The sequence below is a fragment of the Ilyonectria robusta genome, assembly GCF_021365365.1.
Source record: "Ilyonectria robusta strain PMI_751 chromosome Unknown BGZ61scaffold_4, whole genome shotgun sequence".
NCBI lineage: Eukaryota > Fungi > Ascomycota > Sordariomycetes > Hypocreales > Nectriaceae > Ilyonectria > Ilyonectria robusta.
The window spans coordinates 1,842,574-1,863,723 of record NW_025764438.1 but is presented as its reverse complement, the minus strand read 5'-3'; the positions used below and the strand labels follow the sequence as shown (position 1 = coordinate 1,863,723).

The window sequence follows — 21,150 nt, the reverse complement described above, 5'->3', positions numbered from 1 at the left end:
TTGTAAGAAGCAACTAACTCGAGACTGGGAACTGGCAGTGACTGCAAACCAATCCCTTCCTTGAGGACGATAAGATAGGCCAGGATGCTCAGCAGGGCAACTACCACTGCGAGAACCCCTTGGAAAGAGTTGCGAGAGGAGAAGGACATGGCAGTTGAAGAGAGGGAATTTGAATTGAGTCTCCAATCAACCAGGAGATGCCACTCTCGCTCCCAATCCTGCGGCTCCTGTGAAAGAGTGCAGGGTCGAAAACAAAAACAAAAGCTCGTGAAGGCGGGGTAGTGTATATTCTCTCAACGCGGAAACACACACATTGCCAGGGAGCACAAACTCGCGAAATCGCACGACAGAGAAGGAAGCGAAGGATGAGAGAAGAGGAAATCGAACCATGGCCAGGCATCGCTTGCTGCTAGGCAACAGGAGGGCGCGCAAATGCAGTCAGCAGGAAATTGACAGCCTCACTCACCTGTTTTCTGGGCGTGGATGCGTGAGAGTGATGGAAGGCGCCAATCACCGAGAACGAGCCAAACAAAAAAAAAAAAATACCCCGCAATGGACTGCGTGGGAGGTAGTACTGGTCTCTCAGGCACCTACAGCCAGCGTACAGCCCGGCCAAAACGCAGGCAGAGGCAGAATCAGCAGCAGTACTAGCGCCAAGGTCGGTACTTTTCGTTCCTGTTGTACCAAAAGAGGTCGGTTGGTCGCAGTGCGTCGCTCGATGCTCACAAAGGCAGCCACTCGCTTTGATCTCTCAGGGCTCGATAAACAAGCTGAGCAGGAGGTCGAGGAGATGGGATTTGGGAGGTGATGAGCTGAGATTGCAACCTCGGGGAAGCAAGGGAGGAAGAAGGATGATGACTGTTTATAAGCACACAAAGATATCGCTCCTCCCTGCATCACTCACGGGCTATCCGACCTACGCTTGGGGAAGGAGCTCAGCGCTCACAGCGCACAGCGCCCTCAACACCGCACTCAACGCCGCAAGCCCAGTGACAATCACACCGGCGGGGGACTAGCGGGGCAGTCGCGGAGTTGAGGACAATAGCAAGCATGCGCCATGCCTTCCGGAACAATGCCAGCTGCAGGTGGCCCGTGCTCCGATTGGCTGCTCAGCCGCTAAGCGCAGTTTCCAATTGTCTTCTCTTGGCTCCCCATTGGCCCGAGCCCTGATAGGCCCTCAGCCTGGACCACGCCCACAGTACCGAGGTACGTACCTTTTGCGGCCCCCCCACGGTCCTTGCTGGAAGCTCCAGATGGGAGTCTAGAAAGTTGACAGCTTGTGACCCGCACGCCGCCACCACAGCCTTTGCGACAGAAACACAACGAGCACAACCACAAAGACACCAACTTTGCGCCGGATGTGGCTCGACGGATGCGAATGAGGTCCCCCAATAGCCACGGCTGCGACAATAGCTACCACCCCCACGAACGACGGACGATACTCCTCCAGCAACGACACCTTTCAGTGACGTGACGGGATACACCCATCCCACCATCTCAGAAACGACGGCAGCTCTCCTCCAATACAAAATCACCAACCCTCCACTCGAGTCTTCGCTATCCTTGGCTCTTGCTCCCTCCTCATCCTCCCACTATGGCCGCAGCCACAGAGTCGTCGCAGCAACTCAGCGACGCCCTCGTCGCCTTCTCCCTCGAGGGCCGCTTTCCCGAGGACATCTCCCACCTGCCTCCCGTCTCCGAAATCAACCTACAACCAGCGATCCAGGCCCTAGCTGAGGCCAAAAAAGCCCTCGAGGTACCTTGGCTCCATTCGGGGAAGCTCCCTGACAATCCAAAATACTCACAACTCCGGTAGACCGAGCTCACCACCCTCGACGAAGAGACAAAAGAAGACGCTAGCTCATGGGCCAGAAACCACAAGACCCTGCAAGAAGACATCATTCGCTCAAGGACTATTGCCAATGATATTGTGCGGCAGTCCGAGGCTCCAGACGTCTCAGGCGAATCCATCGACGATGCTGAGGAGAAGGCCCAGTTCTTAAATCGAGAGGTCCAGTACAGCCAGCAGCTCCACAGTGTCTTGCGAAGGATTCAAAAGGTCAACGGGCTGCTTGCAGAGGTTGAGGTCGCAAAAGATGAGCGCCGCATCCTCGATTCATTGCATCTACTTGAAAGTATGTCCAGCCGTTCTCACCCATCCTCGTACCACGACTAACCGTCGCAAAGAATCATGGATCGCCATCGATGAAGTCGGGGTCAGCAAAACATGCCGGGTCATGAAGTTGCTCAATATACGGAGCTTCGAGCTCAAGTCTGCCGTTCACGAAGTGTTCGATCATGTTTGGAAGGCTTTAGTCCATGTCAATATTGACTCCCGGCAGATTGCCGTCTACAATGACATCGAGGGTAAACACCTACTCTAAGCCGTAACTTTCTCGCTTCCGTTCTAACTTTTACAGGTGAACAGATGAATCTCGCCGATGCTGTTGTTGGTCTAAAGGCGTATAAGGAAGTTGATGAACGGATGGAGCAACTGTGGCGGAACCTGGACGGCGCAATTGTGTCTCCTCGTATGGATAGCGGAAGCGATGCTCTCCCCAAAGTACAAGTACAGGATGACGTCTTGCAGTTGTCGGGGCAGGCTGACCACACAGTCGAAGCTCTGCTATCCGACCTTGAAATCATTTTCGCCTTTCTTGCTAAACACCTCCCCTCGGATCTGCTGCCTTCACTCGGCAAATTCATGATGGCTGATGTCATCCCAAGACTCATTGGAGGATGGCTCGACTCGGTTGTCCCTTCGGCGTTGAAGGAGATGGGGAATTTCCAGGCAACGATTGAGAGGGCACGGGAATTCTGCGAAGCTCTGGAGAGGGATGGGTTCATTGGCTTCGACGAGCTGAAGAACTGGGTGGATAACGCCCCCTCGATCTGGCTCGGGAAATGCCGGGAAACGACTCTTGATACGGTCCGGTCCAGACTCCTGGGCGGGATTGGCAATCCAAAAGAAGTCGAAAAGATCGAGAAGCAGATGGTGTCCATTTCAGAGGGCAAGGAACTCAGCAAAACTTCGGGGGCAGCGGCCACTGCCGAATCCAATGATTGGGGTGACGCGTGGGGCGAATCATGGGATGAGGACAAAGACCAGGCTGATGATTCAGCCAACCCCGAAACCAAGGCCCCTGGTGCCTCGAAGACCGACGAAGATGACGGTGCAGATGCCTGGGGCTGGGGCGATGAGGACAATACCGAGGAGTCCTCGGAGGGCAAGAAAGAGGCGGAAAAAGTGGAGAAGAAAGATGATGAAAAGGACGACGATGAAGACGACAGTGCCGCAGCTTGGGGATGGGGCGATGATGAGACGGCTCAAGAAGCAGAACCAGAGCCGGTGGCCCCTAGAAGCAAGCCAACCAAGGCACAGGAGCAGACCAGAGAGCTCGTCCTCCGGGAGACGTACAACATATCCTCCATGCCCGATCCTGTGCTCGAACTCATCTCGGCCATCCTAGAGGACGGCGCCAAGCTCACTAGAGAGGACAACGAGCATACATCCGTTGCGGCCACAGCACCGGGTCTCTTCAGTTTACCCACCTTCGCTCTGGCTCTGTTCCGGGCCATCTCTCCCTACTATTATTCATTCAGCGATGGCGGCAATATGTAAGTATGCTCTAGAAGCATCACAGGAGATACAGCACTAACTATGATACAGGTTCCTATACAACGATGCCATGTACCTGGCAGAAAATCTCACCGAGTTCTCTGACGGCTGGAAGAAGCGTGAAGACCTTACTCCACGAGCCCGGAACATGCTCCGTCTTGATAATGACATCAAGAGCCTTCAGAACTTCGCGAATCGCAGTTATGCCAACGAGATGAACATTCAGAAGACAATTCTGCGTGATCTCCTCGGCGGCTCACAAAGTGTAATGCAACAAGACGAGACCGAGTCATGTATCGAGTCGGGAACCGCGCGCATCCGTACCATGGCTGCCACCTGGGAGCCAATCCTCGCCCGCTCTGTTTGGACCCAGGCCATTGGCTCCCTCGCAGATACACTCGCCACAAAACTCATTACCGACGTCTTAGAGATGCCCTCCATCGGCCAGGACGAGGCCTACAACATCGCCAAGCTCATAACCACGGCTACCGAGCTTGATGACCTCTTCCCAGGTAGTGGCGGCAAGGACTCTCATCCCGAGACAGCACAGTTTGCCCCCAGTTGGCTACGGCTGAAATATCTCAGCGAAGTGCTGCAGAGTAACCTGAACGAAGTCCGTTACATGTGGTTCGAGAGCGAGCTAAGTCTGCACTTTGCTGCCAGGGAGGTCATCGACCTGATTGAGGCCAGCTTTGAGGCAAATGCGCGAACGAGGGAGACGATCCGCGAGATTCAAGCCAAACCAGCGCCTCTGGCTGGTTGATTCAAAGTGAAATAAAATGTGGGATCTTGCCTTACGTATGACCAGCTCTGGGGTTGTGTTGTTAGTGTGTAAGGTAGTATTGGATACTACCAGTTAGATACAGCTGGGAATAATAGATGATAACAATCTTAAATATCTTCTGTTAGAAGTGAGTATGTTCGCTGGTGGGTTGGGCCGGATGATTACGGTAATGGCGAATCCCACCCTCTTACTCTAGGTTCTTCACTCCCTCAAGAGCACCTTGCTAATCATGGCCAAGATCTGGAGCAAGCGCGAGATACTGAACAGCCAGTAAGGGCCAGCCATCGACGATGACGACGCAAACTCGAACAGCACCACGCTCCACGCAGTCTGACATCGAAGCACAAACAATGCAGCGTCACCCTTCCAATGAACATGCATACAGTTTCCGGTCGGCGCATCCCCTCCAAAAGTTTGTAGCGTTGCTACGCGCGCAAGCAACCGGGCACTAGAACGACCGACAGAGTACGAACGACACCATACGACACCATGCACTGCGGCCAACTCTCAAACGTCACAGTACGTTGCCTCGCTGCTTTTAGCCTGCGCCGATCCTGCGCCGACCCTGAGTTGAGGCATCCAGCCACACCCTTGCACAGATTTCACCGTATAGTCTGTGCCTCCTCCACCGTATCATCGTGGCAGTGGATGGAAAGTTGCAGTAACTTCCTGGAATGCCTGTGCCGCTGCCATAGGAGCAGCTTTCGGATTCCCCGAAACCAGCAGAAAGGACCTTGCATTTAGTCACCCTTGTAGTCTCATTTCTCCAGACCTAGAGTCGGCAGGTGTAGCGACCCCCTGGATTGACTTGGCCTCCGGGCTGAGAACAGACCAGACACTCATGGCGACAAGTCAATGTGGAATCGGCTGAGCTGGCACCGGGATCACTTCAGGCATTCCGAGCCGAACTAGGCAGATGGCGATATGGCGATCGTTGCAAAGTCGCTAGGGAGTCGAGTCAAGTCATGTAACCTCCTATTTCGCAAATCCGTGCCAAAGAAAAATATCCCTCTATTCCGCAAATCTCAACTATCCGTCTGCGCCAGATAAGGTCCACGCCAGAAGGACAGCCTGGAAATTATTCTCTGAACCCGATCGGTGAAAATCACTCCAACTCAATCGTACCTATCGGCCTCTGTCAATATCACAAGCATGCGAAAGAAGAGAAGCATAAAGGAGGCTCTCACCTGGAGGCTTTGACGTGGTGTCGTATACCACCCTCGCGATGCCGTCTACTTCGTTCACAATCCGCCTGCTAATGGCCTTGATGAGACTCCACTTGAATTCGTATGGCTCGGCACTCATCATATCCAAGCTGGTTACGGCTCGCAGAATGCAAATGTAGCCATAGACCCTGGCATCGCCCTGTACACCAACGGCTGTGGCAAAAGTCAGACATCGCTACAAACTCGTAAAATGGAAGAAAGGGGGTACCTCTGTTTGTGTCAAGTGCGGCGTAGGCTTGGGTGACCTGAAAAATCTCTTTAGCAAACTTTCTCTCAGATGACAGGTGGTCGCGTCGAACCTCGTCATAAATCCCGGCCTCTCGGATCATAGACATGAAGATGTGATCCGCCTTGCGCACAATTTCGACTCGCTCGCGGGTGACTTCGCCGATAATCCTGATACCCAAACCCGGGCCCGGGAAGGGGTGTCTCCCAATGAGCTCCTCGTGGATCTTCAGTTGCCGTCCGAACTCCCGCACTTCGTCTTTAAAACTATGTTATCTTTAGCGACCGCGACAAGTAATTATCCTCCTATTAGATTCATGCAAGACCGATAACGTACAGCTCTCGAAGCGGCTCAAGGAGCTTCAGATGTGCGTCCTGTTGATTATCAGTATCTTTCCCTCAAAATGCCAAATAGTGAGTGCAACTTACGCCGTTTTGCATGCGAGCAGGAAGTCCTCCGGCATTATGATGAGCTATACGAGCCTTAGTTTCTGCAACAACATTCACGAGGCGGATGGGAAGTTGGGAAGAGTAACTCGTGTGGCGCGAGGTGTTGCGAGGGGTTTGCCTTTATGGTTGAGGCGCAAACGGTTTCGCATTTTCGCCGCAACAAAGGGGGCAACGAGGAGTATAACAGAGAGACTTACATTTGATTGTCGAACTGGCGGCTCCCTTGAAACTCAAGCTTTCCACAATATCCGCTAGACGGGGTTAATGGATTTTCGATCCTTGGTGAGCAAAGTGAACAACTGACCATACAGTGTTCCCTGAAGGAACCATTCAACCTTTCCGGCACGCGTTGTGTTCTCTGCTTCTTTCTCTATACTGAATATAGGGTTAGGTAAACTCTTCCACGGTTCGAAAGGTGACGAGCGTAGGCTTACCGGAGTGCCTCGATTTCAAAGAGGTCAATGACTATTATCTGAGGTCAATATGATAGGCTAGCCAGCTTCCAGGGGGTTGCCTCACAAGTCTCTCCGATAATCTTCCTCTTGGCTTCAGGCTCCGTGATCCCTGCAAGACGGTCGAAGAAAAGCTTGGATCCGTCCACCACGGTGAGGTTAATCCCCAGATGCTTATCTAAGGTTTCTTTAACCTGCTCGCATTCATTCAGACGCATCAGACCTAACAGACATATTAGAACATTACTAGTAAGCGGGTGGATATCTTGTCGAGCGACGCCATCTCACCAGTGTCCACCAAAATCGCATGGAAGCGGTCTCCAATAGCTTCTGTCAGCAGCTTGGCGGCTACAGTGCTGTCGACTCCCCCAGAAACGGCGCCAATCTGCGAATTAATGAGCAAGCTGACATGTGTCGCTGGCCAAGATAGAAACACATACAACCTGTGCCTTGTCGCCGACAAGTTTCCGAATCCGAACGATTTCCCTCTCTGAGAAGTTGTCCATTTTCCAGTCCGCTCGGGCACCACAGATCTTGAGAGCGAAGTTGGCGATAATGTCAGTCCCCCGCTCTGTGTGCGAGATCTCAGGGTGGAATTGGATGCCTATCAGTCAAACTTATGAGCAAACTTTAGCGTGAGCTTCGAGAAGATGTCCATACCGAAGATAGGCAGAGACTCGTGAGCAATGCCAGCAAACTCGCTGTTCTTAGTGGTGGCAATGGTCTTGAAGCCGTCGGGTAGATGAACGACCTTGTCAAAGTGACTCATTACAACTATAGTCAAAGAACGTCAGATACGCATCAAGCCAAGCCAGACGAACACCATTGGCATAACGAACCGTTCAAAGAGTCTCCCAATCCCGCGAAAAGCCGATCGGCATGGCTGCCAATCTTGTGGATGGCCATCGAGGTTTCCCCGTACTCACGGTTCACGCCGGGCGCTACATTGCGTGGGTTTACTCGCCATGCTGAGACAACCGTTAGTCAATGATCATCCGGACACACCTAAGGGCGAGATATACCAATCAGTTGATTGCCAAAACAAACCCCTCTTCGTAGATATTAGCGAGCTTTTCATCATGCTTTTGGCGTACAACGTACAACACTGGAACGCCGAGCTCGAACACCAGCGGATCCACGCTCGGGGCGTCGGGGGAATACACGCTTGACGGGCCTCCGCTGAGAATAATCCCAACGGGTTTCCAAGCCAGATCTTTGAGCTTTTGGGTGCAGGGTAACATCTCAGAGTACACTCCAAGAGATCTCAGCCGTCTCAAGATGAGCTTTGGTTTTGTTAGTTCTTGTTACCCGCATAGCAGGAGTAGCTGGGCAGAACGAACATGACTGGTCTGGGATCCTAGATCCAAGACGAGCACGGTCTTGACGACAGTAATGGTCAGTTCAGAGGGTCTTAGATGGAGAGTTGAGAATGCTTCGTCCTTACGTCGAAGGTATCGTGCGGCGGCGCCGCTTCAAGTGTGTCGCTCATTGTGTAGAAGATTTCCAGCCAAATATCCAAGGCGCGACAATCGTGAATCTGGTTATAGCGGGAGAAGAACAAGGGACCCTGCAAGCATTGCACAAATCAAGCGAGCGATGAGTATTTTAGTGCTTAAAGAAAATTCTGTTCCAGCCCAGCCTTTCTTTAGTGGCTGACTCATCTAGGTACCCACATGAATACAGCCCCACCCACTATTAGGGTACCTCAACAATGGATCTCCAAAAAAAAAAATTCGGCATATGAGTCTGTTAGTGGACTCGACTGTCGGAGCTACATACCGACTTATCCCGTTTGACCTGCTGGAAAGTCCTCACGTGACGTTATTCGCACAGCCAGCTCTGTAAAATCACGTGATGTTAAACGCACAGGTCTCATTCGTCCCCGTGATTCCACTAGAGTCATTCCAACGACACCTGCGTGGTGGGTATTTACCTCGATTCGTCTTCTAACACCACTGCAATTCGCCAATACCAGTACAGGTCAGGGTGTATTGTGCAGGTACTGGCACTGCAATAATTAATCCTGCCCTGCACTCCCTATCACCGTCTATCGACATCTTCTCGACAACAATACTGCATCTCCAAACGACAACTGCCAAGTCGCACCAGCCTTCCCATCTCATCTTTCGGCGTCAACTGTGTGCCCTCATTTCACCTTTCTGACCGATTCGGTCATCGTCCTAGCTCTTTCCAGCCTCTTCCACCGCCAGCATCTTGTGTCCTTCGATGTGGCCGACAAACCCACCCTCTCCTCACCAGCATGACTGGTAGACGCCGGGTGCGGATCCCCAACCCGCCAGAGTGAGGTATTCCTCTGCCTCATGGAGACTCACAAGCGGCTTCAACTTTTGATGAGCTGCTGGTGTATCTTCGACATTCCGCCAAACAGAGTGGTTTCAGCATCATAGAGCCTGCCCGAGAACACCGACGCCTTACTCCAAGCCCCAAAATTTCTCGCCTACTACTATGCGGAGATAAATCCGGAAAATTGGTCAATGGTCGGACGCTTACCAGTTGCACTTGGAGGGCGCAAGCTTTCAGGAGCGATATTGAAAATGGCTGGATTTGGCAACTAATCTATGACATTCATAATCATGAGGCTATGGGTCCGGAATCGAATGATAAGGAATTTCCTTCACACCACGATATCGGCAAGAAGGCATCCACACCGATGACAGACCAAGCGCACGTGGCCCTTCTCGAGGCTAACCTAAGATTCGACGAGCTGGACAATTTCGATTACTGGTTCTCTCGCGAGCATCCCGAGACTGAGGAGTACCTCAACATTCGAAATATTCGGCCAGCGTATATCCGCTCATCCCTGTTTGGGAAGGGAAATGGTCAGGACGACTGGGAGACGATTCGCGCCAAGTATTTTCCACACATCCAACCATCAGGACCTTTTGTTGGGGGGATGGCGGTCGGCCAATATCTCACTGGACTCTTCAACCTTGACGGATTCATCCGGAAGGAAGAATATCTCAACGAATTATCGCTTATCGCTGGATTGAGTCTTGCTATCGGGCAGCACAGGGATGTACGCATCATCGCAACTCCATTGGTCACCACGTTAGGCCCATCTCAGTGGGACGCTTCCACCAAGCTGCTCACTTCTCTCACTACCGTTATCGTTCTCCACTTTGGTAGTCACTGGGCTATCTCTGTAGCACAGATGGATAGCGGCTCGCTGACGTACTTTGACTCCTAGGTGGAGGGCAGAGACGAGAGAGCTGCGCAAGCTTTGAGCCTCGTGAGCGGAATCGAGGGTCGGCACATGACTTTGACGATCATGCTACTTCCGCAGCAGCAGTGGAATTGGAACTGCGGACTTGTAGCCCTTGAGAGCGTCAGCATTTTCTTCTCGCAGTCGACCGTCCAGGCATCTCGCCGAGGCGAAGGAGCAGAATCCCATGTCAGTTCGCTGTGGCTTCGCGCAATCCAGCGAGAACTTAGTAGTCCATACAATATACGCGACCCACCTACTCCGGGACAGACATACGCCGCTCTTGAAAATGACGAATCTCGTTTCGAGATGCCCAACTCGCAGTAGTACTCCGAGGATCAGGCTACCAACGCTGACCACCACTGGCTGAGCACCGCTTCTGGACTCTCAGCGCATGAACTTCAAGTTGACCTTTGCGATATTTCTGGATCGATCAAGAGAGAACAGACAGAGAACGTTCGGTTGCTGCGCCAAATGCAGGCAGTTCTTAGCACCCTGCAACAGAGAGCTCAATCAACTACCTATCGACAACGAGCAGGCTATTCCTTTCTGCGGAACCTGCTTCAAGACGTAAAATCATGGCTTGCGCAAATCGAAAAAGACGGCCTCTCTTGTGAAAAATCACTGAGAGGGGTCTTACTCCCCTCACTCAACCATCCCCCGTACGAGGAAGACGGTAAACTGGTCAACGCTGTAGTGACTGGCATGATACGCCGATTCGAATCGACATGGGTGTTAGCGAACATCTTGAACAAGTATCTAGCCATCTCTGAGGCTTTGGAGAGATATCGAGATCGCCTCTATCGCTTGATTACTCGCATAGCCCATTTCATGCTCGCTGTTGGCGATCGCTTCCAAACAACTATACCAAGAGAATGGTACCTTTTGATTGTGACGAATGCGTCGGCAGAACGTAGGCGAAGACTAGTACACATCATGACCTGTCCTGGCGTGCAGCCCATTGCCCTCCAATACCTTCTGGGACAGCAAAGTTGGTCAGCAGAGATGTTCGACAGTTATCCTCACACTGACCTGGCCAGTTGCGATGCTATCGGGGACTTTTTCACAACCTACACCGGTCTGGCACACTGCGAAAATGGAGACACTTTTGTTTACAGCGGCAGTGCCACTAGCATGTGCGCCGAACAAGGCGAAATCTCACGCATGAAGGGACATCGAAGAATCCTTGCTCTGGGACATGATGAGATCAATCGACGACGGGGACGTGGCGACAAGGGCCCTCTCTTCATACATTCAAAAATGTCGGCACCAGGGGCGAGGTCGTTCTTCTTTCCCATGACGAGGCTTTCGCTGAACCAGACGGTCTCTAGCAGAGAAGTGGTCAAGATGCGTCTCATGACATATCTAATCGAGAATTATAACACCTTTCATCTGGCTGGTCAGTGGTCCCCCCACGCAAAAACTCGATTAGCCTTTCGAAGCCAGCACCTAAGGGCCTTCCTGAGGCCCGATGACTTTCCTCACTCCCCATGGCGCAGCGGTAATGTGGTTGTGCCACTTACACAAAGTATCTGTATCGGATCCATTGAAGTTCTTGGTATAGCAGAATCAAACTACCTGAACTCAGCGGCTCTAAGAAGTTACCTCCAACAGCATCTTCTATCTGATAGAAAGGCCAGTATGCCTCGATCTCTGGTTGATCAAGTGTTATTGGATGGAAACATTCCCAACACTCGGCGTTACAGGGACCTCCTGACAACTATGTGGAGATCTTTGTGTGAAGAACATGACATTCACCCCTGGCGTTTGGACACCTCGAAGTCACTCAATCTGTCGATCCTTTGGGTGGCCATCAAGCGTCACGCCGAGGCGGCAGGTCTTATTGAGGGCACAGACGAGGACGGGCGAATACAATTGAGAGAATTCGGCCTGAATTAGAAGGAAGTCTCAAACATTGCTGAAAGTATCGCTCCCCCGCATTTGCGCACAGCCTTTTTCCCGATCAATTGCATTTGGCTCTTCAATCAAAAGCGAAGCGCCCTCTTCAACGAGGAAATTCTGTTACGACAGAACTGGAATCAGCTGAGCGGTAAGTGCTTCTTCAAACGTGTCATACCTCTCCATACGCACTGCTCCTGCACGGGACGTGGCGGCGGGCTGAACAATAACTAACGAAGCGCAGAGGGGTTGCCGAAGTCTTTTGCCCCAAGCAGACCAATCAAGCATCACCCAATCGTAAACGAGCGAATTATACGTATCTGCAGAGCTGAGGTTCATAGGCTATTGACGAAGAACGACCTTGTTATGGAAGTGCGTACAAATGACATAACCCAAGTCATGTTGACTGTCCCGGTGATGTCTGCGGAGTATCTCCCGATCACCAGGATTCTCAGACAGCTCCAACGAGACGTTTCCCAATGTCCGCGGGTACAGGTTGACAAGAGTGTCTGGACCAGCAAAAGGTTTCGGAAGAACGTGGCGTCTATTGCAGAGAGTTTCGAGGTTCTTGGAAGACTATTCGTCGGCATCCCTCTACTCGAATGGCAAGACTGGGCACAGTTGCCCGCCTGGAGCTCGGAAATGATTTGGTCTGATGAAGGTCCAGGACTTGAGCATCCCGTTGAATCTGGAGTGCCGTCCGTGGATGAGCAAACAAGAGCCGGGAACTCACTGACAAGCCTGGATGACGACGTCAAGCAGTGTCTCTCAGAGTTACTCTCACAAACCCCAAACTTGATCTTTGAAGGACCAAGCCAAAAAAACCATTCAACATGAGCCATTTCAAAAAAAGGGTAAACCCACATCAGCGGAGGGGGTGGATGCTACGTCAATATTCATGCTGGTTGACAGACAAGGTCGCCCGAAGTATTTGAGCCCATTTGTTGTTGCACCTCAGGTTACAAGCCGTTCTACTCCGACAGACCCCACAAGGACCTCAACAGCACTTTCTCATAGGCCTCATTCGGTAGCAGCCAAAGAGGAGAGGACGGGCATCGAGAGCTACTTCCCAGACATGGAACATGATAAGTCTCCCGACGAACGAAGTCGTCTGGATCCACCTGATAAAACCACACTTATTCACAGAGGCACCAAGCGATCCTTTTCTGAAGTCGAAGAAGTGTCTTTGAACGAAACGTTGCCCACCTCCAAGGACATCAAGAGATCTGTCTCTGGAGCTAGGAAGGGCTCTGGAGAGGACGGCCTTGTTAAAGAAAATCCCGTGGAGGAAGAGGGTGTTCATGAACTCCACAAGCCTCCTCAAAAACAGACCTTTCCTGAAGCTAACGTGCCTTCTGAAACCCAGAGCTTTCCCGAGGCTGGAGGCTTTCCCAGCGCTACGAACTCACCAATACCTGCAAGACCGTCTCAAAACAAGGCCTCTCGTACCGAAAAGCAATCAACTGCAGATGGAGACTCTTCTGAAGAGGCGCAGCCTGCGAAGCAACAGCCAAACCTCCGAGAAAAGTCAAGTTGCGAGCGATGCGGCCGGCTGTTTCCTCATGATGAGACCGCACGCAAGCATGAGAAGACCTGCAAAGGAAGGTGCAAGTCGTGCCGAGATAACAACTTAGCATGCACCAAAAGCGCGAAAGCGGATAGTTGCCAGTGTTGCTTACGAAACGGGTTGGATTGTACTGAATTCAGTCACGCCGATGCTCCTTGCGAGCGATGTGGTGGGCCTTTACCGAAGCGTGGGCCTGAGCATATCAAAAAGTGCAAAGGAAGATGCAAACATTGCCAAGATGCGGATGTTCCCTATTTGAAGAATGGCAACAGGGTAAAGAGATGCGAGCGCTGTATCAAAAACGGCCTGGAGTGTTCTGACTTCAGTCACACTCCAACACTCCCGGCTAAGACTGCGGTCAAGGTGCCATGCGAGAGATGCGGACAATTCATGTGGCCTTGGAACCTGAAGAACCATCTGCCGCAGTGCAAAGGCAAATGCAGCGAGTGCATGAAAGGGAATGCCCCGTGTCTTTTCCGGCCAGGTAAAAGATGTGAGCGATGCTCGAAACGTAAACTTGAATGTGGAAGCTTTAGCCATGAGCATCTTGCTGAGAACAAGTACATTTGCAGCCGCTGCGACAATGCGTATGGATCAGCTTTGACGCTCTCCCAGCATGTCGCTCAGTGTCGAGGCAAATGTGATCAATGCAAGGACTCCAACATTCCTTGTGTATGGATCGGCACCAGTTCCGCGTGCAGTAGCTGTATCGACAAAGAGATTCAGTGCACAGGCATTGAGACCGCGGGTGCGCCCTCGGCAACCGAGGTGCCATGTCCTCATTGCCTTTCGCTTATACCGCAAAAGAAGATCGCGACGCATGAGAAAAGGTGCAGAGGTAGGTGCTACCATTGCATTGAGCCAGACGTACCTTGTGAGCATAGTCAGGGCGGGGCGCACATTTGTTCCCAATGTCGTCAAGATGCGGTGGAATGCGTATTCAAATAGCAGACAAGGTGCAGACACATTGGGCTACCCAGGTCTTAACTAGAAGCCGGTGATCGGTTGTGATAGGCCGCATGTCTAGACACACTTCATAGTCAAATGCGATCACCTCCTGAGAAGACTCAAATCTCCTTCTAGAATGAGGAGGCAGCCGTATACCGTGCGCGCAACCGCTTCATTTCCTACCTCAGCCGCAAAACTACTCTTACGCCGCATCTCAGCAAATTATGATCGCCAAGTAGGCGCCCCTTCTCATGGTACGCCTATCGAGCACTTGAGGCACAGCCTCTGACTGGGACGGACCCCGATCCAGCCATACTTGCATTGTTTTTAATGCTTTCTCTTTGTTTTTCTTTCAACTTTGTTGACTTCAGATAATTATCTTGGATATCTTCCGTCATAGAAGCGAGTATCATTTGAACTTCCGTGGTGAACGGATGGGTACTCAGACTCCGTAGTACGTGACAAATATCTACTGTTTCCAAGACATCAAGGGTGACCGTTCATGGTCAACCTCAAAGAGCAGGAGCAACATCTACGTTTAAGCATTGCTGGAGATCAAATGACAAAACTAATCCACGATGGTTCACTATGAGCATCACCATTCACCGTCAAGTATGAGTAACACGAGTAATGTGTGATACCAGGACATGGAAACTCAAATGTGAACAATAGAGCTCTTGTTGCATCTCACCATATTTATGAGAGCATTCTGACTATTATGTCTTCTTCACTCCTTGGTTTATCCTAGTTTCAGAATGATCAAAGATCAAGAGAGAAAGGCAATGCCTCCATGCGAATAATATGCCATTAGACTCAGCTGTTTCTTTCGATCGCGGCTACCCTATACCAAGCGTCATGTTACCTCTGGATGCATTCACCAGTGACATTCACTTCTTTCGAGGCCAAGGTACACTGAAACTCGTACATAATGATATTGTGACTATGCAGGTATTCATTAAATTGACGAAACGCTCACATACGCTGGAAACCGGTGTCTTGTTATGTGTGAATTGAGATTGAATCATCCATTCACTCATGGATAAGCCGGATAGTATCGAAGCGGAGTAACCACACAATCACCAAGGTGAAAGGGAAAACAACGAGTAAAACACCATTGGTATTGTACCAGTACATACTGGGATTCTAGAAAGCAGCCGCTTTGTTTAGTGATGTGGCCTGGGCAGAGACCTTTTACCCCTGAACCATCATCCTCAATCATAGAACAACAATAACACACATCTACCAAGCACGCTCGCCGCATACCCAGACGAATCTGTCGCACTACGACGTTCCACGGGCCAAAAGACCCGGCCAGAATTTTCATCCGTATCTGGAAGTTCCTCTCGGGAGCCCGCATGTACTCCCACGAGGCAACTAGCACTAGCCAGTATGTACAGACTTAGAAACACTCTCGCCGAGAAACAGCGAAACAACCGAGGTCGTCGTGCAACTCAAAATTATATCAGACACGCCGGATATACAAACGAGAAAAAGAGGCTTGCGTGGCTCACGAGCGGAATACCGAATCCGAAGGCTTTCGTCGAGTCCCTCTTCAATCCAATAGTGCACAGCAGCATCAGCAGCTCACCTTGTGGGAGCACGCAATCGGCCGAGGTATGACGTCCTCGGTGAGAGGGTGAGAGGGTGAGAGGGTGAGGGGACGTATGGACGCCTAGCTTGCTGACCCGAAGGCTATGTCAATCGTTGTCCTTGAGTCCTGGTAGGACGAGACTCTAGACATGGCGTCCAACAAGAGGGGACACGGCTTGGCCTCTCAGCGGAAGACAAGCTCCATCGAAGGGGAAACTCTGTCGATGATTTTACTCACGCGCGCAGCGACGAAACACAGCACCTGCACGATGCGCTCATCATGAGAGGCCGCCCAACATCCCCCAGCTGCTATTCCTGTTGGCCGTGATCCCGGACACCGGCTCCCACGGGACGCTGCAGGATAGATTGCGCACCGTGGACAACGCCGTCTCATACCAGGCCTCGCGTGTCCGACGGGGAACAATGCTGCTTTCTCTGAGACTGTTGGGAAGGACGTGTACGCTTGCTCCCGGACGAGGGCGTTTCGTTGGCGGTCGAGCGGCGGCAGACAAGGACACGAAAATAGTACTCCGTTGCAAGGATGGCAACCGACCAGCAACGGAGCGAGCATTGACTGAGAGACTTGCGGGCTCCTCGGGCGTGTGTACGGAGTAGACGTAACGGCCAAAAGATCCTCCAACGATATCGCTCCATGTACGACGGAAGTCAATCGGCATCGGCAATGGCATATGCTTGCATAGTCTGGCAGAGGCAAAGGCATTGGAGCAAGGGGATTGGCACAGACACAGCCGCAACACTGCCGACGCGACAACGTTAATACAATGAAAACCTGAACACCAAATAGCGAGTCACATGGCCAAGTCTGTGTGTCCCCATGGCCGAGTTCTCCGCGACAAGGAGGTCGATGCCTCGCTCTCGCAAAGAGAACCCGGCGGGAGTGACGACGCCACGGAATCTCCAGTTTGCCCCAAGTTCGCCCCTGGGAACAGTCGTCAGCGCCAATTAGAGGGACGGCCTCGCGTGTGTTGCTGGAGCCGTGTGCCTCGATCCACAATGTGCTTGTGAGCCGACATCCCGGCCGACCTCATCCGGGCCAGTCTGCCTCTGACTCCCTTTTGCCCTTCCTTCGCTCTCCCTCCCCTGATCCACAGTACAGCACATCCCAGGTCGATTGAACACAGCTGGCATGTCGGCGAGGGCTTTCCCAGACCAGCGCAGGATGGCGCCGGGCATGTTTAAACCGTAACTCGAAGGCGCGGCCAGGCAACCCGCTCGGAGGATTTTCGTCCTGGGTGCGTCGAGCAAAAGGGCCTTTTTCACATTGATTACGCTTCTTGGCGTCTTTTGGACTGGCGTCGGTCCGTCAAATAGAGGAAGACGGAGCAACTCTAAGTCGGCCCCGGGTTGGGATTGGAGGCTCGCGGATGGCCTCCCACGTCCCGGGGTGATAGTGGCACGTCCCAAATCGCCCATGCTGTCTCTGTCTGCTCATTGCCCACATTGGAGCCCAGACTAGGACTGACTGCCAGTGGCTCCGAGCGTGGGTTTGGGAGTCTGTCTCTAGCTCTAGGCCATGACATCCTGGGCCGTCAAGTCAAACCCACGCCACCCCTTCCATCTCCCGCAGAACCTGGTCGGAGACGTGGATCCCCCCTCCAGCGAATCTGAGCGAGTCAAGGCGAGTTGGCACTCGGTGGACAGTGGAAGCCCGTCTTACTTAGACCGGCGCCTGAGCTTTGCCCGATCCCGCCCTGTGGTGAATGCTCAAAAGCTCCGGGGATGCTCCACCCGGGGATAGACTCCGATGAGGTTCCGCACGCCCAAGTCGTCGTCCGTTCCCGTCGTCCCCGAGCGAGTCTGGGATATCCCCGTCTTGCTCCGTGGCTGGTCTCCATTTGCTTCTCATCCTTCATCCTCCATTCTCCATCGCCATTGACTTTACCCACTTGGCGGCCATTCCTCCATCCCACCATGAGAGGTCCAAAACCTAGCATCGCCACACTCCTTCGCCTCGACCAGAATAAACCTAGACAGCTGTCATCCATTTCCATGGTCCACCCCCGCACCACTGGACCGAGCTCCCGGAACCGAGTCCGCGGGTTTCGCGCCCAAGCTCACAGGATTGCTCCTTTGAAGGCTCTTCCCTGTTGTTGCCCTGGTGCTGTTGGTGCAATTGCGCGCTCTGACTGGCCTCGTCGTTGCTGTGGTGGGTAAAAACGTGACTGGAGTGATATGCGAGCAATGGCCTGATGCCCACTTTGGCGTGAGAGATTGATTCAATGCGTGGTCCTGGCGCCATGGTGTTGTTTTCCCGGTTGTTTCTGGTGTTGCTCCGCCTTGTTATTCCGCAACGACGCCTGTAGCTTGCCCGCTTCCGGCGACAACGTTTCTTCGCCGGCGCCGTGTGCCAGCCTAGCTGCCGTGAAACAGACACAGGAGACGGGGGATGACGGCGGACGGAGGACGGCGGACGGCGTGACGGACAGCCATTCGGTCAGATGTCGTTTGCATTCTTGGACGCCCGGGTGATCAATGCAGCAACCCACCGGGCATGACAGAAACAGTCTTGACGACGGTTGACGTGGCACGCAATTGCGTAGGGGGCTGGACGTTGGAGGTTTAGAAGGGAACAGCGCACAGCCCGGTGGAGGTGGTGCTGAAGGTGGTGCTGGAGGTGGTGCTGGAGGTGGCAGTGAACCAAAGTAATGGAGTAATCAGGTACTGCTACGCGCGATATACATGCGGCTATTAATCCCGTTGCTTGTAAACTGCCACCAAGAGTCTCAACTCCGCGACACTCGGTGGTAGACGACCGGACGAGGTGTCCTGTCACGAGACGGCACCGCTGACCCTAAACTGACCATTCTTCCGGATTCATGTCGTCTATGGCCTGGCGACCTGTTACCGAGCCTGCTGTGCCTGCGCCTGCGCCTGCGCCTGTGGGTGAGTTGTCACCCGCATAATGGTCCTGTAGGGTATAGTGGTGGTGGTGTTGGTGGTGGTGGTGGTGGTGTCTTGCAAGAACCCTCAGCTGACCAACCACCCAACTTGTGCTCTTTTTGCTCCTCTCGGCACTTTGCCGCTGGCCCGCATGCTACCGGCTTTGGAACAGTTGTGGTTCCCCGGTGTCGAGTGCCGGGTGACAGTGGAGGCATCCATCAGCACAGGGATGAATTCTAGTTGGCTTCAGAGGCCGACCCCCCTAACGCGGTCCCTAACTCGGTTGTGTCTTGCCCCAAACTGTCGAATCGAGCGCCTAACCTCAGGTGACAGCTCAGGTTCCACCAACACACAAGAGACAACAGCAAACAGCCACGCAGCTTCAAGCCCCCCCTTCGCCTGGACTCAAGCATTGTCGTCACCGTAGGCTTTGTGCAACCGGACGATGCTCACCGGTTGCCTCTTGGTTTCAACAGCTCGGTTCCGCCCTGATGCGGGTGCCTTGGAGACACCGGTCAACAGCCAACAGCGATTCAGAACCCGCAACCTCAGACCAAAGACCTGTATGTATGCAAGGCCTTAGGCTGCAGACTGACTGCAGAGACCCGTGAGACTGGGAGACGCCCCCTCCTCTACCCTAGGGCGGTACCATAGGCATGGCATTGGCGTTTCTTAATCTGTCGACCGGCGCTGCTGCGTGTGCTCTCTGCGTGTGTGCTCTGCCTGGTCTGCCATGAAGCCACCCCTCCCCTTCACTGGTCTCTTCTATGTACGCGTTCATGTCTCTCCGATGGCGTCTGTACCTACTGCACTGTCCGCCCGTCCTGGCCGCAGACACCCACCACGGGATTGAACCGTCCTGCAATGCTGCAATGCTGCAATGCTGCACTGCTGCACTGGAGGAGGTGTGTCGGCTGCTGTCAACGGATGCAGAAATGACCAGTCAGCCTGCAAGACCACACGTGGGGGCCGGCCCGAGCCAGACCTGGCCCAGGATGGCGTCGCCTCCGTCATCAACGGCCTCGTCCAACTGGTCCGTTTGGGGCGTGTCCTGATGTTCTGATGCCCCCTCCATCGCCGTATGCAGCTCGACCGCCTGCTCGACAACCTCGGGGCGGTCGAGATGCAGGCAGAGGTGCAGTAGGCGGAAGGCAGTAGGCAAATTGCATAATGCCAATCCGTCAACTTGCAGGTGTCAGCCTACATCCCATGGCTGCCTGTAGCCCAGCTGACCTAGCTGTGAGTCAACTCGTCGGTTCGTGATAAGTCGATATCCCACCGCCTAGACCGCGGTGAGGCCGTGGTGAGAGACACAGGGCTGAACACCCGGCACCGCTACTGCACAACCGACTAAAATGGTCAACGGGGCGTGATCCGACGGAAGGCCCGGGGCGCGCTCATGTTATGCCTGGGAAATGAGCCAATCTCAGTACCATCGTTCTAGCTCATCGCTCTCTGCCTGGATTGTTCCAGAAGCCCTTCAACGTATGTAGTCCGTTTGCTTAGACATCGGACATGGGGTTTTGAGTCAAGCCTCGTTCACTGCGACAGGCTGGAGTAGCACCGTGGTTCGAAATAGATGTCCGTGTCTGGAACCGGCTCTGGTATCTTTGTCGTGGCAATGCCTGATGCGCAATATTGTATCTGACACAGGTCCGAGATGTACTGGACGGGTGTATCTCTCCAGCTCACAATGACGCTGGACTGGGACTGGACCACGCACAATCTCCACCATGATGAATCTGACAGTAACACCGCCCAGCCTCACTCATCAGCCGGCGGCCGGGCGGTGACACCCGCCATGATGGCTCACTCTGGCGGTGAGATGGCTGGCTGCAGCATGGCATGCGGGGGGCATGCTTCGCGAACGAGGCTGTAAACTAGTCACCGGGCGCCTCAGAGTAAAGACGCCCCCCCGGCAATGAACAACGAACAGCGGCACCTCCCATCTAGGGACCCCCTTGGTGGTGGGCCTGCGACACCGTTTTGCAGTATTATTAGACTTGCGCCGCTGGCCCTCCAGGAAAAGAGGCGTCCATCCCCGTCAATTGCGGAGAATGATCGACAAACACTGGCAACAAGTCATGCACTCAGCCAACGACTGCCTGACAGCGACCGGCACCTATAGGCTGGCTGGCGATGTGCCTTCAGGGGTTCGGTCCCGGATTCTTGGGGAAGGATTCTAGAAGGCTGAGTCTGAAGCCAACATGGATGGGCCCTCCCCCAGAAGTGCCAACCACACACCCCCCAACCCAACAGCCCAGCA

General features: G+C 53.2%; 6 protein-coding genes across 6 annotated transcripts; 4 read left to right on the top strand and 2 right to left on the bottom strand.

Moving 5' to 3' along the window:
• Positions 1-1,594: 1,594 nt before the first annotated feature.
• On the top strand, positions 1,595-4,382 carry BGZ61DRAFT_343826 (uncharacterized protein; the record flags this gene model as incomplete). Its single annotated transcript, XM_046239631.1, has 5 exons — positions 1,595-1,756; positions 1,817-2,135; positions 2,188-2,367; positions 2,421-3,618; positions 3,671-4,382. The coding sequence occupies 5 exons, from the start codon at positions 1,595-1,597 to the stop codon at positions 4,380-4,382; spliced, it is 2,571 nt and encodes an 856-aa protein (XP_046108668.1).
• Positions 4,383-5,528: 1,146 nt separating this feature from the next.
• BGZ61DRAFT_343859 (class I glutamine amidotransferase-like protein) lies at positions 5,529-8,245 on the bottom strand (the record flags this gene model as incomplete). The annotated part of the gene is made up of 17 exons (XM_046239638.1): positions 5,529-5,782; positions 5,838-5,874; positions 5,929-6,121; positions 6,192-6,229; positions 6,284-6,327; positions 6,502-6,555; positions 6,609-6,679; positions 6,739-6,769; positions 6,824-6,979; positions 7,045-7,141; positions 7,197-7,360; positions 7,417-7,530; positions 7,596-7,724; positions 7,779-7,807; positions 7,858-8,039; positions 8,097-8,135; positions 8,201-8,245. The coding sequence occupies 17 exons, from the start codon at positions 8,243-8,245 to the stop codon at positions 5,529-5,531; spliced, it is 1,677 nt and encodes a 558-aa protein (XP_046108667.1).
• An 874-nt stretch (positions 8,246-9,119) lies between these two features.
• Positions 9,120-10,209, top strand: BGZ61DRAFT_167147 (uncharacterized protein). The gene has a single exon (XM_046237542.1). The coding sequence runs from the start codon at positions 9,359-9,361 to the stop codon at positions 9,962-9,964; it is 606 nt and encodes a 201-aa protein (XP_046108666.1). The 5' UTR covers positions 9,120-9,358; the 3' UTR covers positions 9,965-10,209.
• A 696-nt stretch (positions 10,210-10,905) lies between these two features.
• On the top strand, positions 10,906-12,374 carry BGZ61DRAFT_167127 (uncharacterized protein). Its single transcript, XM_046237540.1, has 3 exons — positions 10,906-10,970; positions 11,020-12,029; positions 12,123-12,374. Exon 2 carries the CDS (start codon positions 11,114-11,116, stop codon positions 11,876-11,878), a length of 765 nt encoding a protein of 254 aa, XP_046108665.1. The 5' UTR covers positions 10,906-10,970; positions 11,020-11,113; the 3' UTR covers positions 11,879-12,029; positions 12,123-12,374.
• On the top strand, positions 12,375-14,671 carry BGZ61DRAFT_167143 (uncharacterized protein). The gene is made up of 2 exons (XM_046237541.1): positions 12,375-12,963; positions 13,015-14,671. The coding sequence occupies exons 1-2, from the start codon at positions 12,777-12,779 to the stop codon at positions 14,391-14,393; spliced, it is 1,566 nt and encodes a 521-aa protein (XP_046108664.1). The 5' UTR covers positions 12,375-12,776; the 3' UTR covers positions 14,394-14,671.
• A 1,590-nt stretch (positions 14,672-16,261) lies between these two features.
• Positions 16,262-18,243, bottom strand: BGZ61DRAFT_474511 (uncharacterized protein; the record flags this gene model as incomplete). The annotated part of the gene is made up of 4 exons (XM_046248583.1): positions 16,262-16,675; positions 17,028-17,428; positions 17,662-17,970; positions 18,063-18,243. The coding sequence occupies 4 exons, from the start codon at positions 18,241-18,243 to the stop codon at positions 16,262-16,264; spliced, it is 1,305 nt and encodes a 434-aa protein (XP_046108663.1).
• Positions 18,244-21,150: the final 2,907 nt, after the last annotated feature.